Source organism: Puma concolor, chromosome A1, assembly GCF_028749965.1.
Source record: "Puma concolor isolate L17-30 chromosome A1, mPumCon1.1.hap2, whole genome shotgun sequence".
NCBI classification, from domain to species: Eukaryota; Metazoa; Chordata; class Mammalia; order Carnivora; family Felidae; genus Puma; species Puma concolor.
The window spans coordinates 220,218,777-220,246,154 of record NC_141667.1 but is presented as its reverse complement, the minus strand read 5'-3'; the positions used below and the strand labels follow the sequence as shown (position 1 = coordinate 220,246,154).

Genomic DNA, 27,378 nt, shown 5'->3' with positions numbered 1-27,378 from the left:
ATTTGTGAATTTCAGTGAGATCTGATGCTTTGAATACAGGTACTAGTTTTTGAGAATACAGACCTAGCTTCAGACCTCCTCTATAAGTTGAGATTATGAAATTCTAATATAATATTCTCATTCATTGACAGTCATTAATCAGTAATAAATGTAGAAAATTTTAGCTCTGACAAATGCCTGGATCTGTCAACAGAAACATCGCTATAAACCTAATGAATGAAGTTACTGGTTGTTTTTCCTGGAATAGTAGTCTAGTAGGTTATTATTTGTAATAACAAATACATTAGCTGTTGTGTGTCTTCCTACCTTCATGTACTAATTGTGTTTTTAAAATTATTTCACTGGTTACAGTACACTAGAATTAAGGAACAGTTCTCAAGGACATGGGTTTCTCTTAAAAAAGAGTTTTTATTCTGATGCAAGTCTGACCAAGGCTTCCAGATGAATGAGGATGCATAAGAAACTTCTCACAAGTTTTCCACTTCTGTGTAAATTGTCCACTTTTAGAAAAGTTCTCTCCTAAACTCTGTTAATAAAACTTATAAAAACAAAATCATTCTTAGTCATTTTGAACTGAGAAAAAGAATGATCAAAGTCCTTATTTATACTCTATTGCCTACAGTTTCACTCATTTCTATAGGTTTTCAAGTGAAAAATTTAATTGTAGTGCCTAATTACATTTAACATATGTATTTTAAAATAGAACCATTAAAGAAGCCATTGATTGGAAAACACTTTGACATATATCATATGCTCTATAATGGATTTGGTGTCATAATATGCATAACTAGAATGATATGCTTTGTAATTTATTATCCTGTGAAGGCACTTCTAAATTATGACTTTGTCAGTGGGGGGAAAGGGGACTACTTGGATATGACAAATATAGCAGAACCATTGGGAATACTTAAAAATATTTTAAATATACATTAAATCAAATTTACCCATTTAAAGAGAACAGTTCAATGAATATTGACAGATGTATATACTCATGTATATACATTAAAAAAAAATGAATCTTACTAGCCTAATTATCTGCCATAGATGCAGTTTGATCATATCATGTCTGTGAGTTCTATTTGCAATGCAATACAGATAAAAGAATGCTCATTACTGAACTTTTGTGGTTTTTTTTTTAAAATGTGGGGCTAAGTTTGTTTTATTTTTTTTTAGTTTAAGAGAAGGTAATTTATGCCTTAAGTTTAAATTAGCAAGCTCTAAGAAAGAATTTTGGAAATGTTCCTCTCTCACTCATTGTTGATTGTAAAATAAACATGTGAAAGGAAAGAAGGCTCATTTTTGAGTTGGCTTTCTTTCAGTGAATAATTTAAATTAAATAAAATGATTTAAAAATAGAATTAGTACATGAAGTTAGGAAGATATATAACCACTAAGTTAGAAGTTTGGTTACTTTTTATATTTTTATCTATGGAAATCTTGAGATTTTTCTTGGCTTCAGAGATGAATTTCTCACTTCCTTAAACTTTTACGGGAAACCTTTGAACTATTTTTGAACAGTATAATTGGAGGTTAAACATAAAGGCCTGGAAATGCTCATTAGCCCCTACAGATAGACATTTATTCCCCTTTAAATATTTTAAGGAATAAAAAACAAGGAAATTGAATGTCCCAAATGACCTTTTCTCCTAGCTTCCTCTTCTCATTCCCCTATAAACACTCCTCTCCACTTATATCACTGAACATGTTCAGATGACTCACTCGAGTGATTGACTCAGGGCCACCTTTAACAACACTCACATGTAAGTTAGGAATATGAAGCATTTTACCATGTATCAGAAAAGGGAATGCTGCCAAAATCTACTACAAAATCTACAGGGCCTGAGTTCCCTGGGAGTAGAGCTGAGTAATTTTTTTTGGCTTTCTCTCCAGAATCTGAGCCAAGTTCTACTCTTTATGAAAATTTCATAGCCAAAGTAACAGAAATCATATTTGTTTGACTAATGCTTTGAAAAGACATGGTGACCAGATATTCCACAGTTTGAACTTTAAAACACAGTTAGTTGTTCAGTTATTGAAAAATATCATTTACGAGAAGATGTTTCCATTATAAGAGCATTTGCATGGCCTGTTAAACAAAGTTTGGGAAAAAAACCCAAAATCTGAAGGAAAAAGAAAATTTAGCATACATAAACCGACTACCCAGAAACCATCACCATTAACTTTTGTAAATTATTTTTTCTATGTGTATGTTTTGTGTATTTGTGTTTTGCTTTTAAACAGTTCCATAATATGGAATGCTGTTTTTAACATTTCCATTTTATTTCACATTCTTTGCAAACGTTTTCATAGCCATACAAGGTACTGCATTTCATCAAATCTAAGAAGCCGTTGGTTATAAGTCATATACTTTATATACCATTAAAAAAGAAGGAAAACAACCTACTATTTAGGGTAAAGTTTCCTCAGTTGTAAAAAACACCTCAATTTCAGAGATGTTAAAATGTTTTTAGGGGCGCCTGGGTGGCGCAGTCGGTTAAGAGTCCGACTTCAGCCAGGTCACGATCTCGTGGTCTGTGAGTTCGAGCCCCGCGTCAGGCTCTGGGCTGATGGCTCGGAGCCTGGAGCCTGTTTCCGATTCTGTGTCTCCCTCTCTCTCTGCCCCTCCCCCGTTCATGCTCTGTCTCTCTCTGTCCCATAAATAAATAAATAAATAAATAAATAAATAAATAAATGAAAATGTTTTTAATAATGTCTCAGAGAAAACCCTTAGTTTATCTTGCTAACATAGATTTCCAGAAACAGAAGTAAATCAGAGGTTGTGAACATTTAAGAGTTCTAGATCCATACTGCCAAATTACTGTCCAAGTAATATTCCCATCAGTGTGACCCGAAGGGGAATGGGATTAGGGAGATGTACCAAGGGGGTTGTTTAAGTTGTTTTGTATTTTTTAAGCTGGGTGGTAAATATACAGGAACTGGTTACATTGTTTTCTATTTCTTCTTCTATATGCCCCAAATATTTTATCTAAACTAAATTAAATTAAAATATCTAAGGTAAGGGGCATCTGGGTGAATCAGTTGGTTAAGCCTCCAACTCTTGATTTTGGCTCAGTTCATTATCTTATGGTTTGTGAGTTTGAACCCCGCATCGGGCCCTGCATGAAAGTGTGGAACCTGCTTGGGATTCTTTCTCTCTCCCTCTCTTTCTATCTCTCTCTGCCGCTCCTGTGTTTTCTCTGTCTCTCAAAATAAATAAAATAAACTCAAAAAAATTATTAAAAAAAATAAATAAGATATCTAAGGGGAAAAGTGCTGTTGAAGCATTTTGATTAGCTTAATGGTGTCACAATCCACTTGTGAGCCAACTGCTGTAGCCAAGGCAGTGGAAGGAATATTTTGGCCACGCCTGGGTCATGTTCTGCCCTTTGGGTAGGGTGGGGTGGGAAGTAGAGCAGACAGGTCTATCACCAGGAGAAACAGGGACCAAATAGCTACCAGAGATTTTCTTTTTCTTTTACTTTTCTGATTCAGTTATTTCTGCTTCTATTGTTGCTATTTCCATCTCTCTCTTCTTGGAGATTTTTGGGGTGGTTTCCTTTTTAACTTGAATTCTTATTTATCTTTATTCCTGTATGAATTAATTATAATTGTAGATTCTTACCCTCCCACATGTCCTACCAACAATAACAAGGCTTCCTTTCAAGAATTATTTCTGATTTTTAGCATTTATTTTGTTAAACCCTTGTGGGTTTGATTCCGTCTCGTCTCATACGATTTTTAGTAAGCATACACAATCTGTTCACACACAAATATGTTTGCTAGAGATTCAGTTAAGAAGTTATAGACTTTCAGAACTCTGTAGGTTTTTGTCTATGTTCTTATGACATTTAGTTTTGTGGAAGTTCAAAGGCAACTTGACTTTTATCCTTTGTTTTTGTAAAGGTCATTTTATAGGAATGAGCTTTGAGAGCATAAATTTTGTTTCTTTTAAAAGCCACAAGACACTGAATTTGGGGTGTCATCATTAATCTCAACTAGAGAAGTTTTTTAGGGGAATAGAGGTTTTGATTTTTTTTTTTTTTTTTTTTGTCTGCTGAAGCTATTACATCTTTCTTGCCTCTGCTTCATTTTTTAGATTTTTTTTTTTTGTTCTTGTTGGCTTCCTCCACCTCCCCCCATTGTTGTAATACCTGTTTTTGTAGGATAACACTTTATCTTTTCCACATCTCTGTAATATACATATATAGGTGCTCAGTAAGTGTTTTTTTTAATGAACAAATGTAGACTGACTAATTTTGTACCTTTCAGTTGTCCTCAGTCAATTTTACATGGGGTCGTTTCTGCTCTGTGCAGGTTTAGATTACTAGACTGTATGTGTGTGTATGGATATGTGTTTTTGATCTTTCATCTTGGCTGGGTTTTAGCTGAAGTCCTTTTTTCTCTCTCTCTCTCTTTTTTTTTTTTTTTTTTTTTCCAGTTACGTTCGTTCTGTCTCCTACAGAGAACTGATTTTGGAGGCAACCTTTCCTGCCTAAGCCCATAGGGCATTTCTCCCCTTTCTTGGGCTGCATTTTCTTTCTTTTTTTTTTTAAATAGACCCTACATTATTTGTTGTTTATACTGTTTACTCACTCTTGAAAATGGAAAAGTACAACAGGGCCAGTGTCAGTCCACAGACGTTTGTTTGCTGCATGGCCCGCTATCAGCACTACGCTAGAGGGCATGTTGGTATGCGCAGCCTCCATAGTTTTCAGTGCTCAAGAGGCATTCCTCTAGTGTCAGTCTGTTGGACATAATCTGGCATGTTCTCCTGTCCCTGCTTCCTGCTTTGCTGAAATATAATGTATATTCTAACAACTCTGAGGTGGACTTTATGGAAAAATTACTACTACCCCTTTCTCCCCAGAAGGCACCATTTTCAGGACTCTGTCATTCTTTTTGTCTCTACCTGAAGCACTTTGTCTTTAGCCATGATGGATAGATAGTAGGAGTCAAAGACAGAATGGATATGGACCAGTGATGAGCAACCTAGAGCTCACTGTATATAACCGGTCTAATTTCAAAATATGATGCTCTTTCTTTAAGAGCCCTCTCTTACAGTATGGCAGTTCCTCAAAAAGATTAAAAGTAGAACTACCGTATGATCCAGCACTTCCACTTCTGGATACTTATCAGAAGAAAATGAAAATACTAATGTGAGAAGATATATGCACCCCCATGTTCATTGCAGCATTATTTACAATGGCCAAGAAATGGAAACAACCTAAGTGCCAAGCAATAGATGAATGGATAAAGAAAATGTGCCTCCCTGCCCCTGTCCCTGTCCTTCTCTCTATATATAATTCACACATAAGTATGATTCACCCACAAAAAAGAATGAAATCTTGCCATTGATCAATATGGATGGACACTGAGGACATTGTGCTGGGAAAGTAAGACAGACGAAGAAAGACAAATACTGTATGAGTGTACTTATGTAAGTGGAATCTAAAAACAAAACAAAACAAAAACGAGCTCATAGATGCAGAGAACATATTGGTGGTTGCCAAAGGTGGGGGGGTGGGAGTGGATGAAATGGGTGAGGGACAGTCAAAAAGTACAAAGTTCCAGTTACAAAAAGCAAATAAGTCATGGGGATGCAATAAGTAAAATAAAATAATTAAACTAGTATTAACAAACAAATACAATGTATCTGGCCTTCCCCAAGGCGTTTGGCAATTTTTTTCGATATCTTCATAAATGAAATGAAAAAATATGAGTTAGGGTGATATGACTAACTGAATTCACCGTTAAAGTTTTTGAAAATGAATGCCCTCATTTTATAGATAGAACAAATGACACACAGACAAGGGTGATAATTTCTGAATCATAGTGGATCAGTTACCAACCCAGACCAGATGAAGTTTTGTTTAGCAGGTAGTATTGAATGCCGGTGGCTCATTTGTTAAATGACCAGTGGGGTAAATGATGTGATACACATGCAAGTGACCAGCGTGGCTGCCCAGAGTAGGAAGGGCAGCCAGGAGTTTGAGGGCGATACAGGAAGGTGTTCAGTCTAGAGGTGGGTGGGGCTGGTTATGATCTGAAAAGAACAGAGCAGTTAGGAGAGTTTCATCTTAATTTGTGGAGGATCAGGGGCTGGGGCTGCTTAGTTTGAGATACAGGTTTTGATTTCCCTCATGATATGGATCCCAGAACTGAAGAATAATGATCCTATGAAATTTAAAAATATTATTAAACTGATTTTATATATAGTGGTTATAGTAAGTAGATATACCTAAAATATGAAAATAACGAATTCAAGAAAGGAATACTGTATTGAGGGGCATTATACTCTGTGTCTTTCTTTCCTTCTGTTATATGATCTCATTGATCCTAAAATGTTTATTTTCTCCATTTAATAGTAAGTTCTAAAGAGCAAAGATTGTATTTTTCTTGTGCATAGCTCTATCCTAAGTACTTAGCAAGATTCTCGTGCTTAGTACTTACTGATTGTTGAATGAATAAGTAAATGAATAAATGAACAAACCAACACGCAAATAAAAAGTTGGGACACAGCAAATCAGGAAATGCTGGGTAACTACCATGTTAACATGGGAGTCCTGAAAACATTTGTAATTTTACCAGAATTCTCATTAGAATTAGCTCAATACAAGGAGAATTGAGCAGAGCGATAAGTAATGAACAAAAATCACGTCATATGATACCATATTCTAATTTGTATTTTGTTTTGATGTCAGGAAGCATTTAGTTGAAATTCCCACAGTCAATTATCTTTACCTTAGTGCAGAAGAACCACATGAGGAAAAAGAACAATTACACAAATACATTTAGCTAAAAAAACAACAACTTATAATGCTAAGTATTTTATCATTAAATATTTAATAATCAAAGAATAAATGTACATTTTTTAAAAGAAAAAGTGTGTGAGTCAAAGAGCCAGAAATATCTAGGGCACTTAATTAAGACAATATCATATCTCAATTATGTCTCAATTATTATTATGTCTCAGTTATTAAGACAATATCCTATCTCAACTATGTCTTTCTCTTTCATGAAATAATTTATTCATTATGACGTAGAACCTTTTGTAATAATAGCAGCTAAACATTATAGAGTACCTTACTTATACAAGGCCCTATGCAAGGTGCTCTACTTTTTAATCCTCATAATCCTAAGAGGGAGATATTATAATCGCATTTACAGATGAGAACAGAGCCTATAGAGGGATCACATCCTGTGCCCAAGATCACTCAGGTCGGAAGCAACAATTTGCTTGCTCTGCCCAACTCTGTAATGACTGTTTCAGCACCCACCCTACTTCTACACTACATATGCTTTTAAATTATATGCTACCTTCATTTATTTATGTGTAGGGCTGATTACTAAAGAAAAACCTAGTCTATCTTTATAATTTTATTCTTGAATTTTATTAAGGTGCATGATATAATATTCTTCTGATTCTCTTTTTTGCACCTGACACCATCCACTGAGAATCAGTGTGATCCTCACATGCTTTATCTTTGAATCCTCTGTCAACTTTCAGTATCCACTTTAGAGGCTCCCTGGGATCTCTTAACTTGCTTTTCAAACTTATCCTTGCCTTGAGGGTGGGCAAGTTCCCTTCCCACTGACTTTCCCCACACTGAAAAGCTGAGGCACCTGACTGAAAACAGCATCTCTTCTGAAAACAAGAATTGTTTTTTTAGGTCTTCTGTTTTATCATCAAAATCCACACTTACCACTTTGATTTCTACTTCATAACATATACATATCTCACTGGAATTCCTGATCACAAACAACACATATTGAAGGAATTTATTGGAAGGATATAAAGTAGCTCATAGAATGGCAGAAATGCTAGAGAATCAGAATCGGAAATAGGAATCTAGGGGGATTAGGGATTTAGGACCATAACCATGGTTTTGCTATAGGAATAGCTAGTTAGAATGCTGCTATCCACTGATGTGCATGTTTGTGTGTACACGTTTGCAATATCCTGCATTGATTAACTGCATCATTGTTAGTAAGAAAAATATTAGAAAAAATGGAATTAACCCAAATGTCCATCAATAGGGTATTGGTAGAATAAATGATATAGTAATTTAAGAAGAAAATGGGGCACCTGGGTGGCTCAGTCGGTTAAGCATCCGACTGCAGCTCAGGTCAAGGTCTCGTGGTTTGTGAGTTGGAGCCCTGCCTCAGACTCTGTGCTGACAGAATAGTATATTGGATAAAAGTTATTGTAATAGAACTAACCATACACTCATAGAATGATATTCAAGATATTTTAAAAAATGGGAAAAAGTTACAAAATAATGTTTAATATTATTATATTTTTGTCTTAAAATATATTTATTTTGGAGGTGCCTGGGTGGATCAGTCAGTTAAGTGTATGACTCTTGATTTCAGCCCAGGTCATGCTCTCACAATCGTGAGATCAACAACTAACAGCATGGAGCCTGCTTGGGATTCTCTCTCTCCCTCTCTCTCTCCCCTCCCCCACTCACGTGAGCATGCCCTCTCTCAAAATAAATAAATATTTAAAATACATATATATATACGGGGTGCCTGGGTGGCTCAGTTGGTTGAGCATCTGACTTTGGCTCAGGGCATGATCTCGTAATTTGTGAGTTTAAGCCCCAAGTCTGGCTCTGTGCTGACAGCTCAGAGCCTGGAACCTGCTTCAGATTCTGGGTCTCCCTCTCTCTGCCCCCTCCTCCACTCATGCTCTGTCTCTCTCCCTCTCTCTCTCAAAAATAAACATTAAAAAATTAAAAAAGTATATATATATGTGTGTACACATATATATGTGTATACACATATATATGTGTGTACACATATATATGTGTGTATACACATATATATGTGTGTACACATATGTATGTGTACACACATATATATGTGTGTACACACATACACATATATATGTGTGTACACATATATATGTGTACACACATATATATATGTGTATACACATATATATGTGTACACACATATATATATATACTTTTTTTATATATATATATTTATTTATATTTATAATATATATATATATTTAGGGGCACCTGGGTGGCTCAGTCGGTTAAGCAGCTGACTTCGTCTCAGGTCATCGTCTCGCGGTTCACGAGTTCGAGCCCCGCGTCAAGCTCTGTGCTGACAGTTCAGATCCTGGAGCCTGCTTCAGATTCTGTGTTTCCATCTCTCTCTCTGCCCCTCCCCTGCTCACGCTCTGTCTCTCTGTCAAAAATAAATTAAAAAAAACATTAAAAATATATATGTTTATTTCTATATGTATAAAAAATTTCAGGAGGAATATATACCAAAGTTTTTTTCTCTAGGTGGTTAATTAATGGAACACTTTGATTTATTATATCGTATTTCTGAAGTGTTTGAAATGTTTTTGTTAATAACTATAAAGTACATGAATATGCCTCTCCTCACTGAAGCTTTCAATTATAATTTTCTCCCTAATACTTATATTTTTAGTGTACATAGAGCAATGACAGCCATATTTAGCTTTCTCTGCTCTACGTAAATAGATGTTCTCAAAAACAAGAATTAATACTCCTTTTCCTCACTCTCCTCACCCTCCACTGTGGTAGGCCTCATTTCTTTAGTGAGTATGGCCAACTGAATATGGAAGAGTAAATAAAGAACAGATTCTAAATAGTTTCACATTGCAATTTTGTGATTGTCATGGAGTAGCATTAAATATTGCTTTACCACAGTATGTAGATTCTAATCCCACTTTTGTTTTACATTTTTATTTTATCTATCATTGTTGTCATCACTCTCATCAGTTAAAATAACTAGTTTTAAATATCAGCTTATTCTCTAAAAGTACTCCTTTTCCCATTGGGATTTTTTTCCCAATCATTGTATTGTAGAAAAAAATTTTAAACTTTGAGTAAAAACTATTAGGCAAAGTTTTTAAAATATGTCTTAAAATACTTATATGTATTTAAATTTGGTGTAAAACTTGATGAAACTCATTTTAGTTTGATCAATATTTAAAAAAATTGTTTTAAATGTTTTATTTATTTTTGAGCAAGAGAGCATGAGCTGGGGAGGGGTAGAGAGAGGGGAACAGAGGATCCAAAACAGGCTCTGTGCTGACAGCAGTGAGCTCAGTGCAGGGCTTGAACTCATGGACCTTGAGATCATGACCTGAGCTGACGTCAGACTCTCAAGCAACAGAGCCATCCAGGCACCCCTAGTTTGATCAATATTAATATTTCAAATTATTGAATTAAGATTATTATAAACTTATAAGACATTTTGGTATAATAATTTAATCATGTTAAGAGTTAAAGTAATTGCAAACTGGTGGAACCACTCTGGAAACAGTATGGAGTTTCCTTACAAAGTTGGGAACTTGCAGCCCAACATTTATAGCAGCATTATCTACAATAGCCAAATTATGGAAACAGCCCAGGTGTCCATTGACTGATGAATGGATAAAGAAGATGTGGTTTATATATACACAGTGGGATATTACTCAGCCATAAAAAAGAATGAAATCTTGCCATCTGTAACAATATGGATGGACATGTAGGGCATTGTGCTAAGTGAAATGTCAGACAGAGAAAGACAAATACCATATGACTTCACTCATGTGGAATTTAACAAACAAAATAAACAAGCAAAGGGAAGAAAAAACGAGAGAGCAGCAAACCACGAAACAGACTCCTAACTATAGAGAAAAAACATGGTTACCAGAGGGGAGGTGGGTGGGAGGATGGGTGAAATAGGTGATGGGGATTAAGGAGGGCACTTGTGATGAGCACTGGGTGATGTATGAAACGTTGAATCACTTCATTTTATTTATTGAACACCTGAAAATAATATTACACTGTTAACTGACCAGAATTTGATTTAAAACTTTAGGAAAAAAATTAAAAAGAGTTAAATTCATGATTTTTGTTTGCTTATTTGTTTGTTTTTAGCATTCTGTATTGGAAGAAGAGATTTCTATAGATGAAAAAGATGCCTTTGTTTAGTAAATCACACAAAAGTCCAGCAGAAATCGTGAAAACTCTGAAAGACAATTTGGCCATTTTGGAAAAGCAAGACAAAAAAACAGACAAGGTATGAACTAAAACAATAATGTTATTTTTTATTTTTTATTTTTTTTAATTTTTTTTTTCAACGTTTATTTATTTTTGGGACAGAGAGAGACAGAGCATGAACGGGGGAGGGGCAGAGAGAGAGGGAGACACAGAATGTGAAACAGGCTCCAGGCTCTGAGCCATCAGCCCAGAGCCTGATGCGGGGCTCGAACTCACGGACCGCGAGATCATGACCTGGCTGAAGTCGGACGCTTAACCGACTGCGCCACCCAGGCGCCCCAATAATGTTATTTTTTAAATGCATATGTTCCAAAACCAAAAACCAGTATAAAAGCTTGATGAAGAATCCCAAATATGGTCTGTGATGCTCACATAAAGTTTCTATAAATACATTTAAGTGCGGCGGGGCACCTGGGTAGCTCAGTCGGTTAAGCATCCAACTTCAGCTCAGGTCATGATCTCACAGTTCATGGGTTTGAGCCCCATGTCAAGACCCATGTCTGTGCTGTCAGCACAGAGCTTGGAGCCTGCTTCGGATTCTGTGTGTCTCTCTCTCCCTCTTCCCTGCTCACCCTCTGTCTGTCTGTCTGTCTGTCTCTCCCTCTCAAAAATAAATAAACATTAAAAAAAATTAAAAAAATAAATTGATTTCAGGTTTTATGCAATTGTTAAGTCTGTTGCCTTGAACTCTTAGTTCACTCTCTTGAGCCTCTGACCAAACTTGGATCCCTTTAGACTATAGAGCTTAAAAATCTAAGGGGTTACACTGGAATATAATGTTATACTGACATGAAGGATAAAACAGTTTTTGTTTTTTGGGTTTTGGTGGGTTTTTTTTTGAGGGAGGGAGGGAGGGAGAGAGAGAGAGAGAGAGAGAGAGAGAGAGAGAGAGACAGGGCATGCACAAGTGGGAGAGGGTCCGAGAGAGAGGGAGAGAGAGAATCCCAAGCAGGCTCCATGCTGTCACTGTGGAACCTGATGTGGAGCTTGATCTCATGACTGTGAGATCATGACCTGAGCTAAAATCAAGAGTCATATGTTTAACTGGGTGAGCCACCCCAGGTACCCCAAGACATTTTTATTTAAAGATCAACTGATAATTTCTACGACAGTGAACCTCATTTTAACATTTTTCAAAGGTCCTACTAAGCAGGGTTTCCTCAAAGGAAGGATTGTTTTTATTATTTTATTCCTTCAAAGGGATGTTGGATCCTGCATATTCAATTTCTCTCTAAAGTGACTAGTATATGGCAAGACTTAAGAGATCTATAAAATAAATATTCTTCAGTTCACAGTATCTTTCTATCTCAATGTATAATACAATCTTGTATTCTTATAGGAATGTAGGAATCTATTTTCTATCCGACATCTTATAAGGGATTTAGAACTGTATTTTAAATTCTTGTGTACTTGTATAATATTGAACCAAATATTGGCCCAATTAGAAGAAATGACCTCCATAAAAGAGTAAATATGAATGGCAGAAGACAGGAAAAAAAAAAAACCATAAAAAGATACTCATTTCCATAGTAGTCAGGAAAAAGCCAATTAAAACCATAGCACATTCCTATTATACACCCACTATCTTGGCAAAAATGGAAAATGTCTCATATTAAGTGTTGGCAGGGATGGAAAGCAAATGAGAACTTTCATCCAGTGTGAAGGATAAAGTACAAACTGGTGTTACTGCTTTGGAAATCAGCTTAGTATCATCTGTCATATATGAAGATGTACCTGTGCTAAAACCTGCAGTTCCACTCCTAGGTACAAAGAGATAGACTAGACTAGAGATAGTCTTGCACTTAGGCGCCAGGATGCATGTATAAGAGTGTTCATAGCATTGCTGTTCATAATAACCCCTCAGTGGAAACAGCCCAAATGTCCATCAAAGGTAGAACTGAAAAATTGTAGTCTCACCATCAATGGAATACTTGAGAGCAATGAAGTTGAAGGCACTGCTCTATGTGCAACCGCATGGATGAATCTCGCATACATAACACTGAGTAAAAGAAGCACCTCATAAAAGGACATAGGTACTATTCCAAAAAGTTCAAAATTGGCAGGACTAGACTATATTGTTTTGGAATGCAAACACAAGTAAGAAAACTATAAAGAAAACTAAAGAAATGATGGTCATCAAAGACATAAAAATATTTTCTTCTAGGTTGAAAAGGTTCCTTCAGGTGACTTCAGGGTTTCTGAAAATACTCTGTTCTTGCCCTGTGTTATGGTCACATAGCTGTTTATAATTATTCTAAACTATGTAGAATATATTCTTCTCTGAATAAATCTCACACTTTGAAGAGACTTCCAACCTTTAATAAATTAAGGATTGTTTCAGTCAGATCTTAAGATGTATCTGGAAATTATGTTTTTAAAGTAGTGTTATGCTGCTATGAATTACTTTTATTTAATTTGCCTTATTCTCTTAATTTCCTGCTTCAATTATAATGATTACAGTAGTGCACTTGAAAGTATAAAACTATATTTCTTTTAAAATATTCAGCAAATTAAATTATTAACTTATTGGCCTGTTCTCCTTTGCTCGCCTGCATTAATTAAAAAAGATTTATTGAGTAAATTCACATGCCATATAATTTGCTCCTTTAAAGGGCAAACTTTAAAATTTACAATTCAGTGATTTTTAGTATTCTCACAAGGTTCCACAATCATCACCAATATCAAATTCCAGAACATTTTCACCACCCCCAAAAGAAATCCTGTACTTGTTAGCAGTCATTCTTCATTCTCCCTTCCCCAAGCCTGAGCACCCACTAAATCTACTTTCTACTTCTATGGATTTTCCTATTATTCTTTAAAATATAGAGAATTTTTTTTTTTAAGTTTCCTAGATAGCAAAAAAAGGCAATGATTATGTGGGAGAGATAAGTGGATTAACAAAATTTAATGGGTTTTGATAATCGATTGTGTGTTTGACAATTTTTTTTTTAATTTTTAAAATTTTTTCTTAAAAACTTTTTTTAATGTTTATTTTTGAGGGAGAGAGAGAGAGAGAGAGACAGAGTCTGAGCCCGGGAGGGGCAGAGAGAGGGGGAGACACAGAATCTGAAGCAGACTCCAAGCTCTGAGCTGTCAGTGCAGAGACCAACGTGTGGCTCAGACTCACAAACCATGATATCATGACCTGAACTGGAATCAAGAGTTGGATGCTTAACCGACTGAACCACCCAGATGCCCCAACAATTCAGTTTTATTACTTAGTCCGTTAAATAATCAGAGTAATAGGAATTTGTTGAAAAACCTTAACAAATGCTTTGAATAAAGACGAGTAGCTACGGATAGGTCTTCAAAACAGTCAATTTAATTTTTAAGAGTAAAATTTATAGTTAATTACTAGCAAAGTTGGACTGTGAGTATGGTTTTAAAAGTTTTTTTTTTTAAGTTTATTTTGAGAGAGAGAGAGAGAAAGAGAGAGAGAAAGGGAGGAGTGGGAGCAAGAGAGAGAGAGGGGAAAGAGAGAGAATCCCAAGCTGGCTCTGCACTGTCAGCATAGAGCCCAGTGTGGGGCTTGAACTCACGAACTGTGAGATCATGACCTGAGCCAAAATCAAGAGTCAGATGACTGAGTGCGCCACCCAAGGACCCCGAATATGTTTTAAAAGAAGATTGTTTTAATTACATTGACTAACTAGAAATACTAGAGATATTTTTTATGTGAATAAATTTTTGCAACATTTTCCAAAATAGAAAAAGAAATGTCTATGAAAAAGTGTTTTTTTGTTTGTAACTGTAGTGTTCTTTGATCATAAATAAACAGAATCCAAAAAGTAGATTTGTTCGTTTGTTGATAGCTTGAAAATATTCATTCCCCATAACTATGAGTGTATTTTTTGTTCACCAGGCTTCTGAGGAAGTGTCGAAATCGCTGCAAGCAATGAAAGAAATTCTGTGTGGTACAAATGACAAGGAGCCTCCCACAGAAGCCGTGGCTCAGCTCGCACAAGAGCTCTATAACAGTGGCCTGCTGGTGACATTGATTGCTGACCTACAGCTGATAGACTTTGAGGTAAACTATCTGTAAAAGGATGACGCTTGTTTTTTAATTTTAGTGTATACAAGATCATAAATACTTATTTTTTTCTATTATTACCATTCATATATTATATAAAAACCCAGTATTTTTCTAAAACTTCTAAAATTTCTTTAATAAAGCAAAAATGTATCTTATAGTTAAGTTTTCTGCAGCTAGGTAGCAACGTTGGTGGCCAATAATAATAGTAATAATAAGAGATAACTTTGAGTGCTTACACATGCCATACAGTTCTAAGTACTCATCTCCTTTAATCTCCCCCCCTTTTTTTTTTTAATTTTTATTCTCAAGTTAGTTAACATACAGTATAGTCCTGGATTCAGGAGTAGAACCCAGTGACCCATCTCTTACATATGACACCCAGTGCTCATTCAGAAGAGTGCCTCCTTAATGCCCATCACCCATTTAACTCACCCCTCACGCCCTCATCTCCTTTAATTCTTAAAACTACCTATGTGATTGCTACTATATGATTAGCCTCATTTTACTGATGAAGAACCTAAAGTTCAAAGATAATAAGTAATTTGTGCAGTCACTCAGGTACTTAAGAGCCTAAGCTGTATTCAAGCTTAATGTCTCTCAGGCCTGTTCATTTAGTTAAAGTATTATACCAATGATTTAAGAAGTTTGTTAAATGCTAGTAATATAGGATATTTATCTCATTTTGAAAGCAGTTATACCTCATTTATCTAGATAATAAGTGAGCTAAATAAAAAAAAATTTAGAAATGTTAAGTGGTGAATAAGTATAGGCATTTAATTACCTGTGGCCTGAGAGCAGTGTTTTTCAGTGAACAGGCTGTATGTAAGGCAAGTTTGGCCATTGGCTGTTTGAGTGATGGAAGTCTTAGCTTTGATTTGTTTGCTGTTTTGTTACCACCATTACTAAGTGCTTGGGTTTCTATGGATTTTCAGAGATAGAAGAAAATGCAAATTTCTGAAATAGCTTTTAGTTTTCTCACTGAGGAGATGAAAGGAAAACTAATTATGGTGATTACAGTGATTAGACCAAGCTAAGGTCAGGGCTCTGGGGATCTGTGGAAATACTAGCCCACAGCTCTCTGGATGGCTTAGATAGAGGAAGATTTTTGGCTGAGGGCACGGGGAGGAGGAATGCAGAGCAAGACTGTTCTGGAGACGTGAAGCCAGGTGTGTTGGCTGAACACTATACTGAGTGGAGGACCCCAAAGGGTCCAGACTTCAATTCATCCTTCCTTTCAGACACACCTGCCTTTTTCTTTCTTTCCTTCCCTTATCTATTCTTCTGTCTTTGACATTTCTGCTCAATAATCTCTTTTCCTACTTTCTCCTCTTGCCTAGCTCGCTCACTCGCGCTCCCCATCTTACTCTTCACTTTTTAAACTGGCCATATGTGGAATGAAGTGTAGTTTTATCATTGCATCTGTGTATTTTCATGTTTCTTTTATTTAGTTTCAAATGAGACATTATGAACATTTATAGGAGTCGTGCCTAGTGGAAAAATACTTGGAATTAAAATTGTTTAGAGTCCCTGCTGTGCCATTTGATAGTAATGTAACCTCTTTGAGACTAACTTTTGTCATCTCTAAAATAGGAAAAGTATGAACTTCCAGCAGTTTTAAATATTAAACTGAATTTAAAAAATACATGTTGTATAAGAACAATAAATACATGTACAGACTATACACAAATGTCAGATAGTATATTCTTATTTCCTCTCTTAAACTGAAGTTAAATGTAAGCTGGTTTATTTTTGTTATAACCCTTGATTTTTTTTGTTTATTATTTTAATTTTAGATTTAGTTAATCAGTGACCATAAATGGGAAAAATACTCCCTACTCTTGGATTATGGTATTATATTTCTATAAATCTCCTATTGTTTTGCAGATTTCCCTCAAAGCAGCAGTATATTAAGCCATTATCGTGATTAATTAGTATGTTAGCTTGAGTTGGTTTATGAGATTAGCCCAATTTGCAGTCGGATGCTGGAAGAAATATGACCAAGGATGGTTATGTTTTGAAGAATGAGTCAGGGATGAGATGTCATGAGGTCCAGTGAACTAGGAAAGTCTTGAGCAGCCACAGAATAGTATTGTTTCAAAGCACTACCCAAGAATTAGGGAGGTAAGAGTATATCAAGACAGACTTCGGGTATCTTGCAACTTTGCTTAGCGTTGGTTTAGATATCAAAAGAGGAACAATAAGAGCTACTTATACAAGACTCTGTCAGTTAAGTGTCTGACTCTTGGTTTTGACTCAGGTCATGATCTCAAGGTTCGTGAGTTCGAGCCCCACATTAGGCTCCGTGCTGACAGTGGGGAGCCTGCTTGACGTTCTCTCTCTCTCTCTCTCTCTCTCTCTCTCTCTCTCTGTCTGCCTCCCATCTCTCAACAAATAAATAAACATTAAAAAAATATTTTTGGATTAAGACATCCAGTTGCCTAAAAGTTGACTTACACGTTATCAAGTCAGCTTTTACTGTCTGGAATCCTTAGGGAAAGAAGTATCTTTCTGAATATTTTCATTTTCCATGTAAGTGAAGATTAATTCTTCAAATAAAGGAAGTCAAACAAATTACTTTTGTGGATTACATTTTCTCTAAAATGCATTGTATACTTGCCCCTCTCCAAAGTAGTATTCTAGATATAATTTTTTGCTGTTGACTCAGAACTAACATTATGAAGATCTATTGTTGTAGCAATAAAACAGCAGACAGTTCTTTTTGTTTTCAACTTTACTAAGGTATAATTGGCCAGACAGTTCTTTCTTGACTTTGTCCATTCAACTGATGTAACATGATGCCTAGAACTCGGTTATAAATGAATGTGATATTCAGTAGGTGCGGCTGTCCTTCTCAAGCCCATAAAAAAATAGACACTTACAAGTACTTCTTGGTTGACTAAGTGAAAAACAGTTAAAATTTAGGACAGTTCAATTTTAAGCATTCCACTCATGACATACAGTATTTTCAGGAAGGAGGCACCATTTGTAGCATTATTAGCTTACTTGCAGAAATGTGCTATGTATCTCTATGGACTGGAGGTACTAACCGTCAGCCTGCAAGCAGCATCTTTCTATCTCAAGCCTAAAGTATCCATGTAAGCTAGTGACAGCTTGAAAAAATTCATCCTAACTTTAGAACTCAGTCTAATCACACAGAACTCTGCCCTCCTTGTCTTTTGGTTCGTAGGTAGAACCGGTATAGCCCCTTCTGGATTGAAAGTATCTTGAGTACTAGAACCCTGTTGCCCACACCTAATGCTATACACACTGGTTGGTTGAGTGAATGAATGAATGAATGTAGGCATGAGAATGAGAGCTTGAAGCAGAGGTAAGGGAATTAGACCAAAGGAAAGTGTTCTGAATGCAGCAATAAGCCAGTTTTCTTGAAGAATTAGTAAATTGTTTAGAAGATAATTCAAGAGCGATGATAACATTCTAGTAAGTGAATAGCCTCTCATGGGGTTTTTGGAGAGTACAATAGTCATCTGACTGCAAAATTTCTGGTATGTGTTTATAACAGGAAGAAAAAGATATTATTTAGGGATGGGCTATAGCTTTTGTCAGATAAACTAAAAGGATGGGGCATTCCTTACAGAGAAAAGTGAACTTTTAGAAGACACCGAGATGGGTTTTTTTTGTTAGTTGTAAAAGTTTAGGTCTCTAGGCAATGTCTGGAAGGAAAAGACTAAAAGGGAAGAGCTTAAATTTCCTTTTGCAGAGTAAAGTAACAGAAATTTGAGAAATGCCCTCTCTTTGGCTATGATTGATGGAAGTAGGGGAAAGTTTTGGAGTGAGGGAAAGAGATTCCAGAACCATGACAGAGAGAAGGGACTTAAGGAAAAAGATGATCAGGAATTCTGACAAACCTTTAAAAATAGCGATTCATAGAATTCAATTTGAAATTGTTTCTGCACTATGCTATAATTACCCTTTGTTACCTTTAAACCTTTGATAAAAGAACTATGTACTAACAGTATATGCTGAGTGAAGGAGAAAGGGTGGTTTTCTATACTTGGAGGCAACAGGGTGTTGAGGAAATAACTAGCTGCAGGAGGAAGGACTGGGAACAGGGTTGAGGGGAGCTTGGAGCAGGGGTTCAGAATCCAGAGCTGACAACAGTGATGGTGGCCATGGCAGTGGCTTAGACTGGGTAGCAGGCACTGCCTTGGGAAACTGTGTGACAAACCCATTTCTCCTTCAGGAATCCAGAGCAAAGTAGTCCATTGGGGAGGGGAAGGTACTGGAGGATCCTACTATTTTGTAAATAAGGGTAGTTAGGAGGCACACCTTCGAGTTAAAATTGTGGGTGGCTCAGTCAGTTAAGTGACTGACTTCAGCTCAGGTCATGATCTCACAGTTTGTGAGTTCAAGCCCCACACTGGGCTCTGTGCTGACAGCTCAGAGCCTGGGGCCTGCTTTGGATTCTGTGTCTCCCTCTCTCTCTGACCCTCCCCAACTCACACTCTGTGTCTCTCTCACTCTCAAAAATAAATATTAAAAAAAAAAAAATGGGGCTCCTGGGTGGCTCAGTTGGTTAAGCGCCCAACGTCAGCTCAGGTTGTGATCTCCCAGTTTGTGGGTTGGAGCCCCTCATTGGGCTCTGGGCTGACAGCTCAGAGCCTGGAGCCTGCTTCAGATTCTGTGTCTCCCTTTCTCTCTGCCCCTCCCTTGCTCATGCTGTGTCTCTCTGTCTCAAAAATAAATAAAACATTAAAAAAAAAAATTAAAAAAAAGAAAGTCTCATTACTTTATAGCCATAAATTTTTAATCTAATCCTTTAGGCCTGAAAGTTGCTGACAGAAAGGAACTACTTCTGCATATTATTATGAGGTAAAAAAAAAAAAAAAAAAAAAAAAAGACTTGTGGCTGAGATTGCAAATCTTCAGATTTTATGGGCTCAGGATCAAACTCAGAGCTGTGTTTTTTGAGGTTTGGCCACTATTCAAGACACAGCTTCAGACTCTGATGTTTTGAAACACAATGTGATAGGAGATCAAAGGATGAAATTTATTGATGCATTCATTTTAAAGAAAGGCAGGTGTGTCTTGCAAAACTGGGGTGGATGCAAAGTCATCTGTTCAGGCTGAATTAGAAAGTAGTTCAAAGAAGCAGAAAACTTTCTGCTATGATAATTTAATCTCTAAGGCTTAATTCTTGCTACATTAAATAAAAGTCAGCAAAATGAGTACTTCAGTATCAGCTTCTCATTAACCCATTTTATGGTCCTAAATTTTTGAAGATTTCTGTCCCTTTTTAAAAACCCTTTTCTGTTCCCTGGCCTCCTCTTTAAAGTGGTCCTTCGCCTTTGGTTTTATTACTATAAAAACGAAAAATCATAAAGCCTTAAGACATAAGCTTTGACTATGCTTCATGCATAATTTGAAATGCTTACCATGTGTATAGGGCATTGATTCTACTTGGTCTTCATTCTGTTTGGTTGTTTATATATTTTGCACCTGCCATTAAACAAATTAAGTTACAGAATTTACAATTACAGGTGAGGAAATACTATATCATATTAAATGGAATTTTATGTTATTGTTACCCTAATGCCCTTTTAAAATCGGGGCGCCTGGGTGGCGCAGTCGGTTAAGCGTCCGACTTCAGCCAGGTCACGATCTCGCGGTCCGTGGGTTTGAGCCCCGCGTCAGGCCCTGGGCTGATGGCTCGGAGCCTGGAGCCTGTTTCCGATTCTGTGTCTCCCTCTCTCTCTGCCCCTCCCCCGTTCATGCTCTGTCTCTCTCTGTCCCAAAAATAAATAAAAAACGTTGAAAAAAAAAAATTTTTTTTTAAATAATGAATATAAACTTTAGAAGCATTTATCCTATAAAGGTACATAATATGTGGGTGATTTAAAATGGTGTTGGAATCAGGCCCTTAATCAGAAGCATAACATGTTAATTGGTTGTATTCTCCCTATAAAGACAGTGACCATTTTACTTTGACCCTGCTATACTTTTTAAGCAATGTAACCTGCCATAAAGATAAAGACTGCTCATGCCATGTATAATGTACAGAATGTTTTGTCCCCTCTGCTTTCTGGGGAACACTGGCTCCTTCCCCACCCACGTGGTTACAGTGGGAGCAGCCATTTTGCGTGGCTTGACACCCTGCCCCCCACACACAGCTGATTGGCTTAGTAGTGGATATCTGATCAAAGGGACAGGACCACAGTATTCTGCAGGATTCTGGAAATAAAACTGAGGTAGAACCTCAGTCTCCGACCAGGAGCTAATGGTATTCCACGCGATTTCTGTATCGATGGTCAGGTTTCCTACCATGTAAATGAAAAAAGTAGGAAGCCAGCCTGCAGAAAAGACAGAAAGAAGAATGATGATGGGGAGAGAAATAGAGGGTCAGAGAGATAGAGATAGAGGGCCATCCTTGATGGGATTCGTGTCATAGGTAAATATAATTATACTGAAAAAAATTTGAGAGCAACTCATCCTAGCTAGCCTGTGTTTGGGTTCTTTGAAACTTTCCCAGTACCTGTAAATTAGTTTAGCTTGAATTTTAGTCCCCTGCAAAAGCGCTCATCCATGCAGTGAATACTCCCCACCCCCAGCTCTGCTTATCTAGTTCTGCTCCCGAAAGTCAGTACAAACATTTGCCCTACACACCTTAGCTCTCCCCGTCCCACTCCGCAAGGCCAACCTGTACAGGAGCAGAAGAGAGAAAGAAGCGAAAGAGGAGAGAAGTCAATGGCTACAATTATGTTTCATCTTTTTAAAAGTTAAGGTATAATTTACAAACAGTGACATTCTCTCTTTTTAATATGCAGTTCTGTGATAAAGGAAAATTCCATCACCCCCCAAATTTTCCCTTGCCCCTTTGTAATCCTCTCCTTTTCCTACCATCAGCTGCTGGCAACCACTGGTCCATCTTCTGTCCCTGTATTGTTTGCCTTTGTCAGTGTGTAAATGGAATCGTGCAAAAAGTAGCCTTTTGAGTCTGTCTTCTTGCATATAGTATAATGCATTTAGGATTCGTCCATGTTGTTGCTGTGTATCAGGAGTTTGTTCCTTTTCATCGCTGAGTAGTATTCCACTGCATGGATATACCACAGACCATTTATCCATTCTCCAGTTGAAGGATATTTGAGGAATTTCAAATTACAAATAAAACCTTTATAACCATTTATGTACAGTTGTGTGTGCCAATGTAGGTTTTCATTTCACTTGGGTAAATACCTAGGAGTAGGATTATTGGGCAGTATTTGGATTTTTTGTTTGTTTGCTTTGGCTTTGGTTTTTAACTTCAGTCACTGATGTAAGTGTTGGTGGTATATCACTGTGATTTTAATTTGCAGCCTCCTAATGACTCATGTTGTTGAGCATCTTCTCATGTGTTCATTTGCCACCATATCTCTTCCTTTATGAATTGTCTATATAGATCTTTTGCCCTCTTTTTATTTGTTGTTGAATTTTGAGAATTCTTTATATATCTTGTATACAAGTCAATGGCTACAACTTTAAAGTGGGTGCCTGCTCTGTTTTACTCCTGTATTTGCCTTCTCTTACTTATGTTATCAGCGAAGGGTGCTCTTTATCATTAGTTACTTCTGATTGCTGTTCATTGCTTCTTTCTTCCTTCTTTTTCTTTTTCCTTATTTAACTCCAGTGATACTTCCATATGTATCATTCATTCTGCAAATAATCTTTGAGCATCTCCCGTCAGGGCTGACCTTTTTGATTTTGCCAGCTTAACGCAAGTGCTTCTTCAGGTTTGGTATCTGTTCGCTTACATTATATGTTATTTTAGAATTACTGGCTAATTTAAAGCATTTTTGGTCATTTCTAGATGTTGTTTTATTATCATGAAACATTTTCTTGTCTTTTTTTTTCTGACCACTTCTAGATCCAGAACTTGAGACCTAGCAGTCTGATGGTTGGCTGAAGACTGGTTTTGAAATACTTAAGGCTTTACTCTAGTTAGTGTGATGAATGGATATCTGCATAGGTTATGTATTATGGAAAGACCATCATTAATCATCTTGTACCTGTTTAAGGTTTCTCTAATCCTTTCCATTCTGATCCTTTCCTCTGATGTGAGAAACTGTTCCTGGTATCAGAGCTTGTTTTTGTTATCCACAGGGGGCTTCCTTTGCCTTTGCACACTATTTGCTAATGAACCAGAAGAATGTTTTTCTCTGTGTAAAAGTTGGATAGAGTTCTGTGGAGCTTCATTTCTACTGTTCACTGGAATGCCGTATGGAAATGTTCTTGTGGCATTTCACTGGGAAGTATGAAAAACATGCTCTTATGACTTTTCAAAGAGGACTGATATTATGTAGTATTACTGTAGAGTCTAGAATGGTTTGAATAAAACATTTTATTTTTAATTTAAATTTCATTTTAAATTTTAAATTTTATTTATATTTACAGCTGTACCTCTTATACAAGTGTACTGCTTAACATCTATATAAGTGAAATTGAGATAGCATGAAGTAGCATACTAGAACCTTTTTTAGTATTTTAAAATTATGAGAGCAACTGACCCTAAAGCATCCTTTTATTTGTTTTTAAACATTTATTTATTTTGAGAGAGAGAGAGAGAGTGCAAGCAGGGGAGAGGCAGAGAGAGAGGGTGAGAGAGAATCCAAAGCAGGCTACGTGTTGGGTGTGGAGCCTGACTTGGGGCTCGATCCCACAATCCGGGGATCATGATCTGCACCAAAATCAAGAGCCAGACACCCAACCAACTGGGCCACTGGGTGCTCCATCTAATACATCCTTTTAAATTGAAGGCTCAGCTCCTAATTTTCTAAATTTGGATTTTATGTAGCGTTTTTTCTTAAAGGAAGATATAATTTGCTTTCCCAAGTGCCTGTGTTTTTTTTGTTGTTTGTTTTTTTAATCTTTCTTTCTCCTCTTTTCTTAAATTCTTCTTTCTTCTTCCCTGGCTCCCTTTCTTTTCTGCTTTCTTAATTCTCTCTCTTTCTCCCTTATTTCCACCCCTCTCTGTTTCTCTCCACAGAATAAAGTGAAAGCAATGGATAGCCATAGATTTTTCTTATATTTAATTATTGCCAACATTTTGATATCATTTCTGTCAGTTACATATACCATAATTTATGTAAGCATGCCTAATTCTGGACATATTGTTTCTAACTCTATAGTATCACCACTATGATTAAGACCTCTGTGCCTGAAATTTTTCTTCTGTATTTAACATTGTTATTTAGGATTATTTCCTCAGCCTAGATTTCCCAGTTTGAGATTCTAGAACATCATTCAGGTATTATTTAATTGCTTTATATCCTCACCAGCAATGTATGAGAACCAGCATCAAATTTTACCATTTAAAAAATTCTGGAATGGGGCACCTGGGTGGCCCAGTCAGTTAAGGATCTGACTTTAGCTTAGGTCATGATCTCACAGTTTATGAGTTTGAGCCCCACATCAGACTCTGTGCTCACAACTTGGAGCCTGGAGCCTGGAGCCTGCTTCAGATTCTGTGTCTCCCTCTCTCTCTGCCCCTCCCCCACTCGTGCTCTGTCTCTCTCAAAAATAAATAAACATTAAAATATTTAAAAAAATTAATCCTGGGACTCTGGATTTAGATGACAACATAGGAGGCTCCTGAATTTCCCTCCTCCTATGGATAAACAGAATGTACAGTTATACATGTGGGAATTCCCTCTGAGAGAAATCCAGAAATTCAGCTAAGTGATCCCTACTCATTGAGCAACTGAGAAAATACCCACATCCAAATGAGTGGGAAAAGCTGAGACATACTCTGGCCATAGACCCTACTCACTGGCATAGCACCATGCTGTTGGGAGGGAATCCTAACACCCATCTTCTCTTTGAGGAGCAAAGGGTTTGAACCACACATCTAGTGCCCCTACTTTTAAGGCTGTCAGCTGAGGGATGGGCCCCCAAATCACCTATGTATGAAAGCTAAAAGGGCTTGCATTCACGAGTCCCAAAGGACTCTAGCAAACAAAGGAGCAGTTCACGGGTGCATGAGCACTTGCTGTAACTATCCCTGACTCCCCTGGGCTAGGCACAGAGGAAGCCGACAGAAACAACCATCTCCCAGTCTTTCTCTGGAAGGGGGTTTGATGCATACTTTACAAGCTGCTGTGTGAGGTTCTGGCCTTTAATTAACATGGATCTACTTGCTGGCTACAGTCTTCCAAAGGGCCCAGAAGAGCTAGTGGGCGCTTCCCCTGCTTTCTTCCACCAGCTTGCTCCAATAAGAAAAGCAATAATAAATAATGCAGGGAAATCTCATGTACCTTGCCCAGTTTCCCTGATGGCAATATCCTGCAAAACTATAGGGCAGTAACGTGATGAGGATATTGATATTGATAAAGTCAAGATATAGAAATTTTCCATCACTACAGAGATCCCTCCACTTGCCCTTTTATAGCCACTCACCTCTGACCTCTAGCAACCACTAATCTGTTCTTCATTTCTGTAATTTTGTCAATTCAAGAATATCACGTAACTGGACAATGTGTAATCCTTTAAAAAATTTTTTTTTGAGTTGACACACAATGTTACATTAGTTTCAGGTGTACAACATAGTGATTCCATAAGTTTATAATTTATGCTGTACTCACCACAAGTGTAGCTACCATCTATTCCCATATATCACTATTACAATATCACTGACTATTTTCATTATGGTGTCTTGATTTATTTCTTCCATAACTGGAAGCTGTTTTCCTACTCCCCTTCACCCATTTTACCAATACCCCCACTTTCCTCTCCTCTGGTAACCATGGATTCATTCTATGTTTATAGGTCTATTACTGCATTTTACTTGTTTATTCATTTGTGGGTTTTTTTTTAAGATTCCACATGAGTGAAATCATATGGTATTCATCTTCCTCAGTCTGACTTATTTCACTTAGAATAATACTCTTTATGTCCATCCATATTGTCTCAGATGGCACAATCTTATTCTTTTTTATAGCTGTGTGATATTACAGTGTATATATATCACATCTCTCTTACCCATTTGTCTGTCGATGGACATTTAGATTGTGTAACCTTTTGTTGCTGGCACTTTTCACTCAGCATAATTCCCCAAGATTCATCCAGGCTGTTGCATGTATCAAAGTTCATTCCTTTTGGGGGCACCTGAGTGGCTCAGTCAGTTAAGCATCTGACTTTTGAATTCTGCTCAGATCATGATCTCAGAGTTTGTGAGATCCAGCCCTGCATCGGGCTCCACACTAGTGGCACAGAGCCTGCTTGGGTTTCTCTCTCTCCCTTCCTTCTCTTTGCCCCTCACCCAAATAATAAATAAGTAAGCTTTAAAAAAAAAATCACTCCTTTTTTATTGCTGAGCCCCTGGTATGGATGTAGCATAGTCTGTTTCACCATCTACCTGTGGAAGGATTTCTAGGTTGTTTCTAGCTTTTGGTTATCATAAATAAAGCTGCTATGAACATTCATGGCCAGGTTTCATTTCTCTGTGATAAATACTAGGAGTGCAATACCAATAGAGTAGTTGCATGTTAAGTTTTTAAAGAAATTGCCAAATCGTTTTCCAGATTGACCATATATATTAGATCTCCCACCAGCAGTGTACAAGTGCAGTTTCTCTGCATCTTTGTCAGCATTTGCTGTTGTCACTTTCTTATTTTAGCCATTTTGATAGGTATATGTAGTAATTTCTCCTGGTGGTCTTAATTTGCATTTCCCTAATGGCTAATTATATTGAACATCTTTTATGTGCTTGTAGTCATCTGTAGATCTTTGGTGAAATATCTCTTCATGTCTTTTGCCCATTTTCTAATTGTTTTGTATTTTGTACTGTTAAGTTCTGAGGGGAGCACCTGGGTGGCTCAGTCAGCTAAGCATCTGACTCTTGATTTCAGCTCAGAACATCAGTCATGGTCGTAAGATCGAGCCCCGTATCGGGCTCTGTGCTGAGTGTGGAGCCTGCTTGGGATTCTCTCTCTCCATCTCTGCAACTTCCCTGCTTGTTCTCTGTCTCTCTCTCAAAATAAATAAACATTCAAAAAAAAGTTCTGAGGACTCTTTACATATTCTAGACACTAGGTTTTTGTCATATATATGTTATGAAGTTCTCCTAGTCTGTAGCTTATCTTTTCATACTATTAATAAGATCTTTTGCAAAGCTTAAGTCCTGAATTTTGATGAAGTCTATTTAAGACTTGTCTTAAACAAGTCTGTTTTTGTTTTACAGATTGTGCTTTTAGTGTCAAGTTTAAGAATTATATGCCTAAATCTAGTTCCTGAGGATTTTCCTCTATTTATTTCTAGAAGTTTTATAGTTCTACATTTTATATTTAAGTCTGTGATCCATTTCGAGCCAGTTTTTTTTAAGTTT

At 36.8% G+C, this 27,378-nt stretch overlaps 1 protein-coding gene across 8 annotated transcripts in view; it reads left to right on the top strand.

Moving 5' to 3' along the window:
• Positions 1-27,378, top strand: part of CAB39L (calcium binding protein 39 like) — a 132,244-nt gene that overhangs the window by 37,674 nt on the left and 67,192 nt on the right. For 7 of the 8 annotated variants that reach the window (XM_086712329.1, XM_086712348.1, XM_086712315.1 and 4 more), the window contains 2 exons: positions 10,911-11,052; positions 14,896-15,060. In XM_086712329.1, coding sequence (XP_086568455.1) covers positions 10,942-11,052; positions 14,896-15,060 — 276 coding nt within the window. In that variant the 5' untranslated portion in view covers positions 10,911-10,941. The remainder of the gene's footprint in view (positions 1-10,910; positions 11,053-14,895; positions 15,061-27,378) is intronic. The other variant, XM_086712359.1, reaches the window with a different exon arrangement.